General features: G+C 33.9%; 2 protein-coding genes across 3 annotated transcripts; one reads left to right on the forward strand and one right to left on the reverse strand.

The window, feature by feature from the left end:
* The first annotated feature begins 9,428 nt into the window (after window positions 1–9,428).
* Window positions 9,429–11,890, forward strand: LOC141695099 (protein YABBY 4-like). The gene is made up of 7 exons (XM_074499356.1): window positions 9,429–9,800; window positions 10,072–10,233; window positions 10,368–10,491; window positions 11,040–11,088; window positions 11,186–11,261; window positions 11,348–11,434; window positions 11,561–11,890. Exons 1-7 carry the CDS (start codon window positions 9,687–9,689, stop codon window positions 11,630–11,632), a joined length of 684 nt encoding a protein of 227 aa, XP_074355457.1. The 5' UTR covers window positions 9,429–9,686; the 3' UTR covers window positions 11,633–11,890.
* A 1,821-nt stretch (window positions 11,891–13,711) lies between these two features.
* LOC141697165 (acid beta-fructofuranosidase 2, vacuolar-like) lies at window positions 13,712–16,993 on the reverse strand. 2 transcript variants are annotated; one of them, XM_074501417.1, is made up of 9 exons: window positions 16,580–16,993; window positions 16,419–16,427; window positions 15,364–16,223; window positions 15,095–15,256; window positions 14,783–15,018; window positions 14,619–14,706; window positions 14,292–14,503; window positions 14,121–14,172; window positions 13,712–13,941 (listed from the first exon to the last, which is right to left on the reverse strand). In XM_074501417.1, the coding sequence occupies exons 1-8, from the start codon at window positions 16,968–16,970 to the stop codon at window positions 14,130–14,132; spliced, it is 2,001 nt and encodes a 666-aa protein (XP_074357518.1). In that variant the 5' UTR covers window positions 16,971–16,993; the 3' UTR covers window positions 13,712–13,941; window positions 14,121–14,129. The 2 variants fall into 2 exon arrangements, with proteins under 2 accessions (XP_074357518.1, XP_074357517.1); XM_074501416.1 differs by lacking the exons at window positions 16,419–16,427; window positions 16,580–16,993 and having other exon boundaries at window positions 13,712–13,953; window positions 15,364–16,205.
* Window positions 16,994–17,406: the final 413 nt, after the last annotated feature.

Below are 17,406 nucleotides of genomic sequence, written 5' to 3' on the forward strand. Positions count from 1 at the left end.
GTAGTTGTACCTACAAGCAGAGGCACGTGGGTTGACAGAGAAAACTGAGATGTGGTAGCCGAATTTCAGGATCAACAGAAAAAGCAGCCGTTCTTCTTTTGTACAAAGTTGCAATAGTCAACAAAGTACTTGAGTGAACAGGAAAAGAAGCAAGTGAAGAACTTATTTTACTATTGTAATTTTATATTGTTTTTCACTTGTACACTTGGTAATATATATGAACCAAGAAGAAGCTAGTAATTAAAAAGAATTTTTCCAGAGCTGTCAAGAAATATCTTGAGAGAAAATTCATCTAGTTTGTACTAGGATGCAGCTGTGATCAACATTGTTGAACACAGATTTTCTAATATACCATCTCTGGTGGAACAACAAATCCACCAGAAAAGTTTTTAAGGTCTGTTGTGTTCTTTACATTTGTGCTTGAATATATATCTGTCTGTATTAGCTTAAAGCAATTCACACACTTGTTCTTCTTGAACACACAACTTTATAAACTGCTCAAAACTTGAAAAAGTTTTGAGATTTACATTCAACCCCCCTTCTGTAAATCTCATTGTTAGTCTTCTAGGAATAACAATAGGACTCAAGTCTCATCTTGTAAGACACACTTGAATGAATACAATATTCTCTTCTTAATCTCTCTCTTTCTCACATATCTATAATATAGTTATCATAATATATTTCTAATACTAATATATATATATTTTTACATATTTAATATCAGTGATGGATATTTCAAATTTATTCTAAAATGTGATATAATAAATGTTAAATTTTATTTGGTAGAGGCATAGACACGAAGTTAGACAAATTATTTTAGAAATGTTACCAATTACTCACGTGAAACATCTATTGTAATAAACAAATTTAACATTTCGAAGTATCTAGCATTTTGTAATAATAATTTTAACATTTTGAAATATCTAGCATTTATATGTAGAAACAACTTAGGCATAATATAAGTATGTAAAATCATCAAACACAAAATGTGTTGATTAAAATAATTGTATGAAATAATATAATTGTATACTATCAAAAAGATAAATTTTGAATTGTAATTCAAGTTGAATGTTTTATAGGTTAGAATTTAGATATACTTAAAAGTAATATCTTGATAAAACTAATTTTTACATATATCTAGTCCTAAACTCTGCTTGTTCGGTTAAACTCGAAGTTACTTTCTATTAAACTTCCCGTGAAGTTCATAAACTTGTTTGATTTGGAATAATGTATTCTACTTTCTAGGTTTTTTTTCTTTTTGAATTTACTTATTTTATTTGTACATAATATTTATTTTTGAGTTGTTAATTATTTGTTTTACAAACAATTAGTGTGTATCTTAATATATGTCCAATTAAAAAGAAAAATGATGATACAAATTTATTTATCGTTTAAAATTATAATTCTCTTATTTTTATTAATATCTTAACATTATAATAAGTAACAATATAACATGTGACTTTAAACTATTATTTTTATCATCAATATTTTTAATAAATTTTATGTATGCATTTTATAATTAAAATGAAATTGACTTGAAACTACATAAAAAATATTGAATTATAATTTTAATTTCTTTAATAGAAAAACCCTACTCACTACAAGAAAACAGAGTAAAACCGACCGGACATAACCGACCAACGTCGATTTGGTCACCTTAAAACCGACCGACGTTGTAGGTCGGTTATAAGTCAACTAAACAACACCGTATCGATTACGTGGCACACATAAAACCGACCACCAGTGGATGGTCGGTTTTATGTACAAAAAACGACACTGTTTTGCTGATGTGTCACTTTTTAAACCGACCACCTACATGTGGTCGGTTATATCCACAAATTTTACAGGTTAAAACCGACCATACCATGTGGTCGGTTTTGTATAATAATAAAAAATTAATTTAAAGTACAAAAAAAGTACCCGTTACAGAGAAAACGGTATCGTTTTATTCTTCTGCCTAAAACCGACCGCTGACGGTCGGTTTTAACGTATTTTTTTTTATTTTTTTTGTTATATCCCTCATTTCTTGATTTTGAGCAAAAAATTAAAAAGACACAAGTAATTGAGGATTGAAGTGGAGGAGTTTTAGAAAATTGTAAGTTCTTTCCATATTTTGTAATTAATGTGTGTATGTGTTTTTATGTTGGTGGTGTATGTATTAAATGTTGTTGTATGTATTTAATGTTTTTATTTTTTTATATAATGTTTGTTGTGAGAATTGAAGTTTGGTAGTAGATAATTTGTAAGTTAGTTTCATTTATTGTAATTATAGTGTGTGTGTTTGTGTGTTTTATGAAATACATGAATAAATATGAGATTAATGATAAATTATTTGTTAAATGTATTTTTTTTAATTTTAAAAAATACTATTGTAGATGGAAACCATTGATCGAAGTTGGATTGATAATCAATTGCAAAGCGATAAAATTTCATTGACTCCGGAATATAGAATTGGTGCAGAATTTTTTTTTTTAAATTTGCTAGCGAAAATGGAATGGAAGATGGTACAATGAAGTGTCCGTGTAAACGTTGTAAAAATTTGAATTGGTTAAAGATTGATGATGTTAGATTTCATTTGTTCGCTAAAGGGATGCTTGAGGGTTATACCGTGTGGACGTCGCACGGTGAAAAAATAGGAAGAAAACGTAGTCGAACATCACATCACCGTTATTGTGTTCGTGAACCTTCGAGAGTAGAAGAACCGGTAAATTTGAATGCGATGTTACATGATTTAGCCGGTGAAAATTATCAATTTTATGAAACTACGGATACAGGAACTATGAATATAGAAGAAGCTCCAAATGATAGTGCTAAAAAATTGTACGAGGTTATTGTTGAAAATGGAGCACCTATTTATCCCGGCAATACAAAGTACATAAGATTAAGCTTTACCACCAAATTATTGGAATTCAAAAATAACTCGCATTGTAGTAATAAAGCTTTCGATAGTTTGCTTAAACTTCTTACGGATGTGTTACCAAAAAAACATACATTACCCGAAAGTTACTATGCAATGAAAAAAATTATGAAGGATTTGAGGGTTGAATATGAAAAAATTGATTTATGTGAGAATGATTGTATGTTATTTTATGGAGATGACAAGGATAAAGTTGTGTGTGATATATGTGGTGAAGATCGTTATCGGGATGTTTCTAGGAAAGATGGTAAAAAAATAGCAAAAAAAATCTTAAGACACTTTCCTTTGATCCCTCGATTACAACGCTTATATATGTCGGGACATACATCCGATCACATGAGATGGTACAAAAATAGAGATGTGAAAGATGGAGAAATAAGTCATCCCGCGGATGGAGAAGAGTGGAAAAATTTTGACCGTAGGTATCCTTCATTTGCTCAAGAGATTCGTAACATAAGGCTCGGCCTTGCGACCGATGGTTTCAACCCTTTTGGCCCTACCGGGAAAAAAACATATAGTGTGTGGCCCGTGGTGATAGTTGTCTACAATCTTCCACCATCGATGTGTATGAAAAAGCCTTATATGTTCATGACCGATATAGTTCCGGGTCCAAATAGTATTGAAAAAGATATTAATATTTGTCTAAGGCCTCTCATTGATGAATTGAAGATATTGTGGAATACCGGGGTGAAGGCATACGACCAATCTTTGAAACAAAATTTTACAATGAGAGCGGCTATTATGTGGACAATTAGTGATTATCCCGCTATGAGTATGATAAGTGGGTGGTCGGGCAAAGGAAAGATGGGATGTCAAGTGTGTCTTTGAAGCGTGTAAGGGTTTCAATTAAAATATTGTGGAAAATGTAGTTTATATGGCACGAACCGAATATTCCTTGAATCAAATGATCCACTCCGTCAAAAAAGTAATTTGTTTGATAACGAAGAAAGAAGATTGTTTCGTGGTCGTTTGTCCGGTGAGGGTGTTAAGGAATTACTTGATGGTTTAGTTTTTCCACCACCCGGAAAGACTAATTCGAAGGCAAGGAGTGTCGGATACGGGGAAGAGCATCATTGGACTCATGTCCCAATCTTTTACGAACTCCCTTATTGGTCATCACATAGTTTACGATATTCAATCAAATAGTTTACGATATTCAATTGACATCATGCATACGGAAAAAAAATATTTTTGAAAACATTTTTTTTACTATTGTCAATGCGGATTGCAAGCATTTTGGGGGTGTTACCACATTTGTGGATCGATGAGAAAGGAAAGTCACCTAAAGCACCTTATTCCCTTACTAGAAAACAACGTAAACTTTTGTGTGAATGGATTAGTTCACTAAAACTTCCGGATGGTTATTCCTAAAATATATCACATTGTTGCAATGTTGAGGAGTGTACATTTACGGATTCAAATCGCAAGATTGTCACATTTTTCTTCAAAAATTATTGCCTCCCGCAATTCGTGAACTTTTACCGGCGCCTATTGTCGATGCAATCACGACAATTTCTAACTTTTTCCAAGATTTATGTAAAACCGACCGATGTGCACACTTTGACCACGGTCGGTTATGAGTTCCAATCAACATTTTAATAATAGACATAACCGACCACCAACGGTCGGTTATGACTCAGTGACGTGGCGACACGTGTGCACACGTGTTACCACGTGTACACAGTGACCCCACATTTCAGTAAAATGCCTAGATACTTAACCAACCACTGTATTGGTCGGTTATGAGGGTTAAACCCGACCAAAAGTCATAACTGACCAGGCTAAAACCGACCACGGCCTATGGTCGGGTATGACCCTTTTAACCGACCGTTTTGCCTCTTAACCGACCGTTTTTTATGGTCGGTTTTGTCTCGTTTTCTTGTAGTGACTGAAACTAAAATTTTATATACCAAATATATTAATGGGATTAAAAATAATATTATTTTTTTTATTAAAACCTAACTATATTAAGAAATATATATTAGGCTTTTAATAATAACATGTAGATTATTTATGATTTTCCCTAAGCAGGGAGCGTAAGCAGGGGTGGGTAAGTAAGTTACTGCCTTGTACACGTATTAGGGGCGATCGCGGTCCGATTTGGTTCGGTATATATATTAAACCGGAACCAAATCACATAATTAATAATATAGTTACGTATTCTTTTACAATAAAGTATATCACTCGTATTAATTATAAATGACTAACGTTTAATAACATGTTGATTAATCAGTGCAATAATGAATGTTTAATGTAAAAGAAATAAAAAAAATCTCCAAACACTATTTTTTTAAAGGAAAATAATACACAATCTATTAAAATTTTTGATAAGTTCGTGATTATTTGATAAGATTTAACACGAATTTAGTTATTCATCATAATATATAATTGTTTTACGTTATATAATTATAAATATAAAGCTGTGTGTGTATATATACATATATGTATATATATTAATGCGGCTCGGATCCGAAGCTGGTTGAGTTATGAGCAAACCAAAACCAACCAATCACCCGCGAATTTTTAAAGTAGTTGAACCATAACCGTAAATCACATTTCGGATTCGGTCTGGATCAGTTTAATATCAGTTCGATTTATGTAGATTATACGGTTTAACCCGAACCGTGATCACCCCTAACACATTTCGGGAGTTTTTAGGTATTTCTAATACCCATCATTTATCCCACCAAACAACTACAACAATTTAGATACATGTAGTTTAAACATGTGTAAACCAAACCACCTTAGTATAGCCACTTTCCAGCGAAACAATAAAAAAATATCAATAGGATGCAAGTAGTTAGTATCTCAAAAGAAACTAAGAAAAGAAAATGAGGGTGAAAAAGGAGTCATGTAGTGGGAGCTTAAAGGGGGGATGGGCTTATTGTCCGGGGGATAAAACAAGGAATTGAAGATCAGAGAGTTAGGTTTAAGTTATGTGGCGGTGTGCTTGCAAAAGCCAACTTCAAAACGGGCGCTATATATTGTCTATTAACTCCGAAAACAACAGGTGAATGAGCTAAAGATTTTTCATTTTATATCACCCCATGCACACGTCCCTTTCCTTGCTCCTCTCCCCCACATCTGCCGCTTCTATCTATCTATCTATTGAATCCCCTCATTTCCTCCCACTTGTTATCGTTTACGGGAGATTGTCTGACACGCATTTTAAGATGAATATAAAGTATAATTTTATAACTTTATAATTTTTCTTTTTAAATAAAATTAGAATGTTTAAACTTTTATTAAGAATTTTTTTTTTTAAAAAAACGTTCTGCAACTATACTTTTTATTTACCTTAAAATGCGTGTCTGACACTCTCTTACAAACGATAAAAATTGGGAGAAACGGAGAGAGTACGTCTTTTTTTCTTTTTTTTATTGTAGGTAACCCGCAGCCGCTATCTTTCGAGTGCGCACTGGGTAAACCCTACGGGCTCACGTAATAGCCTGAAACCACGTGCACCAAGGTAAACCGCATTTAAGCGACATAGTCTGACTCAATAGGCATAATCATATATTCTAAATTCTCCTTCTGTGATATTCGAATCTTTGACCAAGAGAATAGTTATGTGCTCTTTAACCAACTGAGCCAACTATTGTGGTCACGTCTTTTTTTCTTTAACATGTATGTGTAGATTTGAACATACACACACATTGAGAACGGGGATCATGCATGCATGGTCTCTTCTTTTGTAACACCATGCGTATGTTGAAAAGAAGTCCTTTGTAACTTGTCCATTGAAGTAGAGCAGAGACTGTAAATGTGTTCATTTATTTTTTATATAAATTGTCACATTATGGCAATTGTACTGATGCGTACGAACTACTGGTGTATGCAACTGTATATATGCACTTGGTTAATATATCAATTATGAACTTATACTGTATGCTACATTTTTTTTCAATATTGTGGATAATTTGTAATTACTTTTTGAAAATTTAGGGTATAGAAATATCTGATTTCGTTGAGTATACAATTATTCATATAAATACAATACGTACACATATCATATGTGTGTCGAAAATTTTTAGAATATAGTAATTTTTTCTTAATTTTTTGTAGGCTCCCAAATTGCACATCTCTGATCAGCAAAAATGATCAAAATCGTGCCTTTTTGATCGAAAAAGCACTAAAATCAATCTTTTACTGTCCGAGATATAAATGGTAGATAGTGAATGACCAATTAGCCAATTTATTACTGCCTTTATCGATCAACATCCGATCAATTTCAATAATTAATCATCGATCATCGTTTAATCAATTTCAACTTCAATGATCAATTATCGATCATCATTCAACGAAATTCAATCATTTGTTGTCCCTTTTCACTTGTCTATTATTTCGATTCTTTCAGATAAATAACTGTATAAATATCGTAAAAAAATATATATACGACAAATGTGAGTATATAGTAAATTGTTAAATGATGGCCATTTAACATACACTCCATATAAATTTATCCTGGTGGAGGATGCAAATTGTATGTTACAATTATCGGTATAATTTATAAAGCCAGCCACTCATGATTTCGAATGACATGACATCTTTACAGTCGATCCCGAAGAGACAAATTCTAAGTGCGAATAACATTGGGGGAGAGAAGATCCCAAATCCATAGGGGTCCAAACAAGTTTGGTAGCCTGAAGAAAGTATCATCTTGACATGACTATGCATATTGTACACATCATTATACATGAATGCATTAATATAATGGGAGCTGTTTCCCTGTTTTCCGGAATTCGTTGAATAGGATACAGCTGCCGCAATATTTCATTGCGATAGTACCCACCTGTCGCAATAAAATATTACGAAAGCCTACAATGAAACATTGCAGATGGTGTATCCAACCAAATTGGTTGGGGATAATTTACCTAATATATATATGTATATATATATAATTTCTCTATGTTCTATGCATGAGCTTTACTAGCCCGTAAAGTTTATGCAGGGCGCACTCGAATGATAGCGGCTGCGGGTTATCTACGATAAAAAAATCATTAATTTTATTTATTAATCGTTTGATTGATTGTTTCAAGATAATCCGATTAATCATTATATTTTTCTTTTAAATAATATATTTAGTTTAATAAATAAAATATTTTATATTTTATTAAACACGTTATATTAGTATTCCGATTAATTATTCAATTAATCACCGATTATCTAATTAATTACTTCGTAATATATTTACCAAAAATTCTGATTTTCGTCTTTTAGAATACACGTACCGATGTATATGCTACATGCACATGGTGCATATATACTACAAATATAAAGACTGCTTTCATGGCAGACCTATAAACAGGTGCTATATGTAAAAGCAGAGCGAGGAAGACGAGGAAGACGGAAGCGAAGATTGGGATTGTGTATTGACATGATCATACATGAATATAAACAAGTAGTTGTATAAGAAAATGAAAACATTCGGACATTGTTTAAAGAACATTAAATAATTTTGGTTTGGTTCGATTCGAGCTTGACTTTCGTAAAAAAATACTTCGCACAAAAAATAATCGGTTTGATTTTGGTATTACAAATGATTTGGTGAGTGATATAAATTTATTTAATTTAGCTAATTAATGTCAAATTAAAGTATTTATGACGTAGTAGGTAGAAAAAACAAGCGTTAATTCTCGTAAGAACTCTTACACGACAAATTCTTTAATACCTTTAATTCACAAGACAAACTTTAGATCCGTAACGAAATTTCTTGAATCTATAAGAAAGATATTAAAGAGAATTCTTAAGGATTTTATTTCAATAAAATATATTTAATACGTTATGTCATAAGACAGTTTATTTAGCGATATAAAACTCTAAAATAAATAAAAACACATCTTAATTAAAAATAAATAATAATTAAAAGAAGCGTGATTATGCATCCTAAAATATGAGCATGGGATATCTCTTTCTTGATCTTCAAAAGTCAATGTTATATTTCTCAGTTTTGGCATGTTCATGCAATGAAGCGTCATGAACATATCATCATATATTCTAAATAGCGTGATCATGTTCAGCGTGATAATTCCTTTGATCTTTTAACATTCATTACATTCTTGATATGTATAAAAAATCTCCTACATCAATTTAATAATTAGTTAGTTTGTAGGACTCAAACATTATCTCATCAATCAATTGCTGATATTTAACTTGCAGAACTCAAGCATTATCAAACAAGCTAATTCAAGCCGAATTATTATATTTAGTGTTTAACTTGCAGGACTCACGACAATAATGATAACTAATAATGTTTTTATATTGATAAAACTAGAGTTTAAATGTCAAAAAGTATTAAATTAACTAATTTTAACAATATTTAAAATATATAAAATTAAATGAAATATAAAAAAAACGTATAAAATTGAACAGAACAGAGGTCGTAATTCACCATACATACATATTACACAATCATTATTACCGCCTTCATGACCGACCTACAAAACAGTGCCAAATTAAAAGAAGAATTGGCCCTCTATTGGCTTTCTCATTATATCTACCACTACCAATGTTACTATGCACCCAAACAGACTCATCTACTTTCTCCTCCTCTATTTTGACTAGTTTCAAATCCTCCAGTTTTCTAGCTAGTATAGTCCTTTCTTAATTATTATTATTTTATTATTCCATTTTTCCTTGGGATAGTAGTATATAATGAGCTAGCAGATCCAAGGTGGTGGTTAATCTGTCAACCCATCAATCAGTCCATCTATCAAATCAAATCATAAACATTATTTATTTTATAAAGTGTTCAAGAAATTAAAAAGCTATGTCTTCATCTTCTTCTTCTAACTCTTCCTTGTTATCTCCTAATGAACATCTCCCTCCACCATCTGAGAAGCTCTGTTATGTTCACTGCAACATCTGTGACACTGTTCTTGCTGTATGCATCTTCTTCTTCTTCTTCTTCTTCTTAATCTTAGATTTTGTTAATTTTTTCGATTTTACGAAGTTTATAGACCGTTATTTGCATAATCTAATCAACTTCTTAAGTCTTTGTTACTAACTTTTTTATGTTGTTTGTATTGTAAGCGAAATTTTATTAATTTTTTCGATGCATATTTAGGTTAAAGATTTCAGTTTAGGGTTTGTAGTGATATTAAGGAGTTTATAGAGGTACTGAAAAATATTTCATGTTAATTTGTGATTTGTAGGTGAGTGTTCCTTGCTCGAGTTTGTTCAAGACGGTGACGGTTCGATGCGGCCACTGCACAAACCTACTTCCGGTGAACATGCGTGCACTGCTGCTGCCTTCGGCTAATCAGCTTCACTTGGGTCATCACTCCTTTTTTCCTCCTAGCCATCACAACCTTATGGTACATATTAGTACTATATGATGTCTTGTGAAGTGTTTAGGGTATCAGTACTGTATAACGTCGTAAATGACCTGATTTGTTGTAGTGAAATGTCGATTAATTAGTTTATTTGTGTATGATGCATCTATTTGCAGGAAGAGGTTCCAAACTCAACTCCAAACTACCTGATCAATCAGGCTAATCTGATGAATGACTTCTCCTTTTCAAGTAGAGCTGGTGGATTCGATGAAATGCCCAGACCTCCAGTCGTTAACAGACGTGAGTTAAATTGATTAATTCTGCCTGCAATATTTAGTGAACTGTAAACACATTCATAATGTCGGAAAAAGCAATCCCTAAAGCACACAAATTTATATTAATTATAAGATGTAGAGATCATTAGAGAGCAGCTCCTCGTGTTGTAGACTATACTGTTTGTCGTCTTTTGTAACAAGAGCTTGAGGGTTGAATTAATGGAGTTGAGGCAGAGAGGCATGTATTAATTGTCGTCTTTAACCATGTTTTTGGAGATGTTAATATTAATCTTCTCTTCATTTTAATTGTTAATACTTGGAAGACCAGTTCAATTTTTTTACATATTTATAAGATTTTCAATTCGCATTCAAGATTATTAGCTAGCTGGCCAACATGAACTTCATAATTGTTCTGACTACTGCAAATAGACTATGTGTCGAGGCAGTAAAGGAAGATAAGAAATGTCAGTACATATGTATGTGCAGCACACATACGCCCACGCCCTCACACGCACAAAAACACACACACTTAAATCAAAGAATGTGAACTTATTGATGTTGTTTGTTGATCAGCTCCAGAGAAGAGACAGCGAGTCCCATCCGCCTACAATCGGTTCATTAAGTAAGTTTCGATAACATGTCAGTACAGATAAATTTGATGAATTATGTCACAGAATGCAAGTATAGATATATATATGATCATGTGCTCGAAAATGCAGGGATGAAATCCAACGCATCAAAGCCGGAAATCCAGATATCAGTCACAGAGAAGCATTTAGTGCTGCTGCTAAGAATGTAAGAATGAGAAAATTAGGGTTTCATTTCTATGATCAAATAATTGGGGAATTATTTTAAGAATTTATTTCTTGTTTGTACTTTAGTGGGCCCATTTTCCACATATCCATTTTGGTCTCATGCCTGCTGATCAAACTGCAACCAAGAAGACAACTACTACTGTGTGCCAACAGGTATAGATGTGCTTACATTAATGCAATGCTCCCCAGCTCTTCTCTGTAATTCACACTGCAATTTAATAAAGACTTATGAGTTATGAGTAATTGCTTATATTATCGAAACAAAAACTATTTGTGCAGGAGAATGCAGAAGATGGATTCATGAAAGATGGCTATTTCGCTTCAGCTAATATCGGTGTTTCTCCATATTAGCTAGTAAACAGCTAGATGAATGTTGTTGGTTTCTTATATAATCTAGTTTATTTAGCACTTCTGCAATGCCTAGAATTCTGTTTCATTTGTTGCAACCTGAGGATGTATATCGAATGTATGTGCCAAGAACTTGAGTGATCTAATGAAGGATATATAGGTTCCTTTGTGCTATCTAGCTAGCCTTGTATTTCATCCATTCTCCAGCATACCTCTGGCACTGCTAGCTAGCTAATTATATAAATTTATTATTATTATTTACATCTGATCCTTGAGCATTGATTGATTAATGCGCTTAATCTATATGTTTTAAGCCTTCATTGTCTTTAAAATATATATAGGCCAGTCTCATCTGAGCTATACTTTCTAACCTGAGCTTTTCATATATCTATGCCTCGTTTGTTTAGTCGATTTTATAGTTACATGGGAACTTAAATTTCCTTGGAAATAAGTTACTGCTATAAGTTACACCGTAATTAGAAATGTATGTGTTCGGTTTATTATCATCTAATTAGTGATATATATTATGTAGTTAATTTTGATAAATATTAAATGATTTTGTATTTGTTAGTTATATAACTTCAAGTGACCATATTTGAACTTGGTAACTAAATTCCTATATTTTGTATAAACCAAACAGTGTAACTATTTTATAATTCAAGAAACTCTAAGTTACACAGTTAATCAAGTACTCAGCCGAGTAATCAAATCAAATCTGAGTTGGTTGATCTCCGGTTTCCGAGTACTCAACCTTTTTTTTGACTAATTTGATTTATATGCCTTACAATTGAGTATCTGTCCTCACAAATCTCGGGGTGAGCGAGAATCGAACCCAGAACCTGAGACGACAAGAAATAAGCCCTTAACTTGAGTACTCAACCTAGCTATATATAAATGGAAAAGATGAGATATCCAGATTTAGCCAAGTAAAAGTAAGGTATGTTAGGCATAGGATCCTACAAAATTCTGCAGCAAGGTCTTCAAGTAGGCATGGCATCCCACAGTTGTATCTGCTGCAACTCGACATTAAAATCTCCGGACCAAAAATCACTGTATATTACTGTATACTGTATAGGCATGTAATATCTCTTTGTAACAAACAGTGTCATTTTGTCGAGCCCCTGCAATAGCAAAACAACTGTTGACTTTTCCCTCTCAAGTCAACCTCGACCAGATCTCATATATGCATTGCTAAGCTTAATGACTCAAAGTTCCATCAAAGCTGGAGGACAACTGCATGATATATGGACATATAGTTATGGCTGCTTTAGAAATGTTATGGTTTTGTAAGGGATTTTTTTTTAATAAATATTTAGTAGAAGGAAATACATTTGCACCTTAAATTAATTGAAACACACTACTATATGTGGACACCTCGGTTGTAGAAATCGGCCGATTTTTCTGTACCGGTGACAATGACAATGAGGATGATGACATAGAACCTTACTAGAAGATCTGATAAAGAATTTCTTTACCTTTTTCGTTTCTTTTGTAATGTTTGAATCCGTGTTTCAGGCGACATCATTTTCCAGTTAAATAAAACTACTGTATCTTTTTTCTGTTTTTGATCATGTTGTTGTTGTGTGTTACGTCTTGAGTTCTCGATCTGCCAGTTACTCTAAAACATCAAGGTGTTAGAGTATGACCCTTTCCAGGATCTTATATTATTCTAACACTCTCCCTCACTCGAAAGCCCGGCAGGGATCGAACATGAGAGGGATCGAACATGAGTCATCTGCCTGAGCTCTGATACAAGTTACTCTAAAACCTCAAGGTGTTAGAGAATGGTCATTTCCTGGATCTTATATTATTCTAACAGAAACATGAAAGTTCTTTAGACTCGATAAATTTGATTTAACAATATGGAATGATTTGTGTCTGTTCCATCGAGATTTTCATTGAAGTCATTTCATTGCTAGTTCTTACCAGTGTAGTGAATTGACTGCAATTTTTTCAGGTTTATCACTCTGCTGCAAGTTAAGGTCGAGTTCAGTTACAATTTAGTCATTTAAGTATATGGTAATGTGGTACATGTATTTGCCTGCTTGGCTGTTAGGAATGGTCTGCAAGGACAATGTCATGGAAATTTTAAATTATTCTAAATAATCGTGATATCAAATAAAGGACTCGGATCGTTTCTGAAACAAGACTCTCCTGATTACAGCAGAATGTAAACATCCTATGAATATGTCGAAAGCACGAGATGTCTGCCACAATCTTAATGCTGGATCAATCTTCTGTAGTTCAGAAGTTGGTTGTACAACATCTGCATCAAAATGGCGTTTCTAGGACACTCAACTCCATATTTGTACCTACACATTTCACTGATAATGAATAAATATTCAGAGAAATAATCGTCTGCATTTTTAAATACGATAACCAGAAACATCAACTGATGAATGGCTTGACTGGGATCATAGTTATACAGTTCTACAATAGATCTTGACAATAGCAGAACAGAAAGGTTAAAAAATCGCAAGAGATATTGTACCTCAATGAATCATCTGAGAATCCAGTGAAGGAGCAAGGAGATGAAAGCAAGCCTGTGGACATTAACAACAGTTGCATTGCTAGTACTGAAATATAATTAGAGAGAGAGACAGACATATGATACTATAAACAAAATCCTATGTTATCCGTAGGAGAATAAGAAGCTGCGTACATCAGAATGTGGTTAATTCGAGTATATGTGTGAGCAGCACTAGTGGTCATGGTCATCTGATAAGTCTCGATGGAGGCAGATATCGTGGATTCAGTGGCATTGTTAAACAGATATAACTTCGCCTTTTCTCCAATGGCCTTCGTTGGATATACCCTTGATGTTATACATGTCCTCCCTCCTTGCGCAAAGCTTTCCACTATTGAATGATCCACCTGAAATTGGCATATGCTCGACTCTCTATAATTAGTTTGATAAAGTACTTCCCATATTTCTTCAAAATTTTAGCTTTTTGACAGATGAAATGTAGATGAAATTGAATAAACTTACAAGTATCCTGACTGTTAGTTTTTCACCGTTGAGTACTGGAACTGTGCTGCCATATATTCCCTTATCGACGTCACCAGCAACAGATGACCTACAATCACATATAACATTTAGTCATGAGCAGATAAAGCTTTAGATGAAGAAATGTGGTTAATCTATATTATAACCTTGAATGATCAGCACAAAACAATGTATGGAGATTGCCAGAAGGGCCTTTATAAATGTAGAAGTAAACTGGAGTGAGCTCAGTCAGGTCATTATCAGCAAGAATCAGCAACCCGAATGGCCCTAATGCTCCCCTGTCAGCAGCTCCACCACTGCCACTACAATTGTATACTACTTGTTGAGCATTTACTCTCTCTATCGCCTTCTCATCCAGCTCGAATTCAGCTTTAATATCCAGCTGTTTATTATTTCCAGGATGATTTAGAAACGCAAGATTAATGTACAATAGATATGCTACAAATGCACAAACATACCTGAGCAGCTGATCCTATATCTAGTGGCATAACAGAGCCAGGTTTAATCTCCACCTTGTCGAAAACCTTTTTGTTTGATCTCAACTCCTCGACCTCATCAACTGGCCACTGAATCAAGTTGCTACCGGTCTTTTTATCAAACAATATAGTCCTTGGAACGGCCTATTCAGAATCACATTTTGAATTAGTACTTCTCAAATTGACAGTACAATAACATTTAAATTTTACAAAATTTAAACGTAGTTTGGATAGAAAACTTCGTGCTGTACCTGAAGAGATGCCCAACCCTTTTTCACATCACTCTTTTCACTATCAGTTTCCTTTATCCAACCCCATAAAATTCTTCTTTTCTTGTTTGGATCGTAAAATGTCTTTGATGCATAATATATTCCATAATCATATCTCAAACCGATACCAGCATCCACATTCGGATTATCAGGAATCCATGTAGCCGTTTTAGGTTCATAGGTTCCAAGCGAATAATAATCACACCTATCATCATCAAGGCTAACTTTTACTACATGTTTTACTCCTTTAGCCATATATGATGTATCCAGCCCATCTGTTCCATCGATAGAAACTGGGAAAAAGTCCACACACTCCCACATACCGGTCCCTTTAACCTCATGGAGCAAGCCTTTTAAGAGTTCATAACTCTTGAAGTCCACAGTGTCATACACTAGTGAAATGCCAGTTTTGTTGAGTTTGGACCCAATGGTGATGCGCCATTTTCCCTCAGATGTTTGCCAAGCTGTTGTTGGATCACGAAAGTCTTTGTACCCGATACCAGGTGGTGGATATAAAACAGGGTTGTTAGGATACTTGATCCATTCCACGAGGAACGGATCAGATGGATCAGCAGGATAAGCAAGATTTTGCACCTGCACTGATTCATTTGTCGATCCAGTGTAAAGCATGATGACTTTTCCATCAGGAAGGATTGTGGCAGAGCCCGTCCACACTCCATTAACATCGTACCACTTATCGGTATACATAGCCACCGGAAGGTGCTGCCATTGCATGAAATCCTTTGATACAGCATGACCCCATACAATTTTATTACCCCATACTGCACCGTCAGGGTTGTATTGATAGAACAAGTGATACCATCCCTTGTAAAATAATGGACCTGCAGCAATCGACAAATCTTCTAAAGGTCTAACAAAAACTCAGGATCCTTGAACTAATTCAGATTTCAGCTGACCGATAAAATTGATGTCACAAGAGTAGCATGTAGATGAAAAATGCTGAAATGTAGATATGTCACAAGAGTTGCATGAGGATGAAAGTCATACAGATATGATTTCGAGTTCAGTGAACTCACCATTAGGATCTGCAACAGGTGAAGTCCGATAAATTTCACATGCATAACCAGATCATTAAAGCGCGTCCATTGACATGTTCAACAGATAATCACGAATTAGTGTACTTCAACAACAAAAAAATATAGTTCAGTTTTGACAAATGAAGATAGACAAAGAATACCATTCATCCAATTTTTCTTTGGTTGAAAATGAAATGAAGTTCTCTCAAAAGACAACATCTTCGGTGACCAAGGAAACGAAGGCAGCTTCAGTTCCCATAATGGCCACCTAAATGACTTCAACGACACACCTTCCGCCACTCCACGAGGCAGTACTTCGTCAATTTTCTCATCTGCAGGGGAGCCTAATGACAAAGATCTAAACTCAACTACTCTCGAAAATCCAAATATCAAACCAACACAAAAGAAAACAGTTAGCAACACAATAAAAAGTTTTAACAAATGCTGTCGAGGTCGTTGTTCATGATCAATGAAGGGCTGTTCATTAGCAGCCTCCTCGTCGAGCAGACGAGTGTAAGGCAGATCAAAATTGGTAGGTCTTGGTTCTTCCATAGAAGATAGTGTAAATATACTATCTGCAACTTCTTTTGAAGTCTTTTAAGACATGAAATTTATGTCTTGATGTGTTGAGTAAAGAGTGTATTTATGCAGTTTCACTTCTGTTAGAGAATGAGAATGATTCTATAGGCTATAGTCATGGAGACAGTGAGAATGAGTCTTCTTACTGGATCCCTGATTTTCGTATCAGAACAACTTCCACTCTGCTGTAACATGTTGAGTAATTTATACATTTGTTAAGAGTTAATGTAGTTTACATTGCTTAAATATAGCTCAAACTCATTTTGGTACTACATGATTTGGATAAATGCACCTTAGATATTGCACGTTCAAAACCATATACATGCAAAAGTAATTCTGCACGTACTCCCTCTGTTTTTTAATATTTGACGTCGACTTTCGGCACACATTTTCAGGTGATTTGACTGTA

Source organism: Apium graveolens, chromosome 11 (genome assembly GCF_009905375.1).
Source record: "Apium graveolens cultivar Ventura chromosome 11, ASM990537v1, whole genome shotgun sequence".
Taxonomy (NCBI): domain Eukaryota; kingdom Viridiplantae; phylum Streptophyta; class Magnoliopsida; order Apiales; family Apiaceae; genus Apium; species Apium graveolens.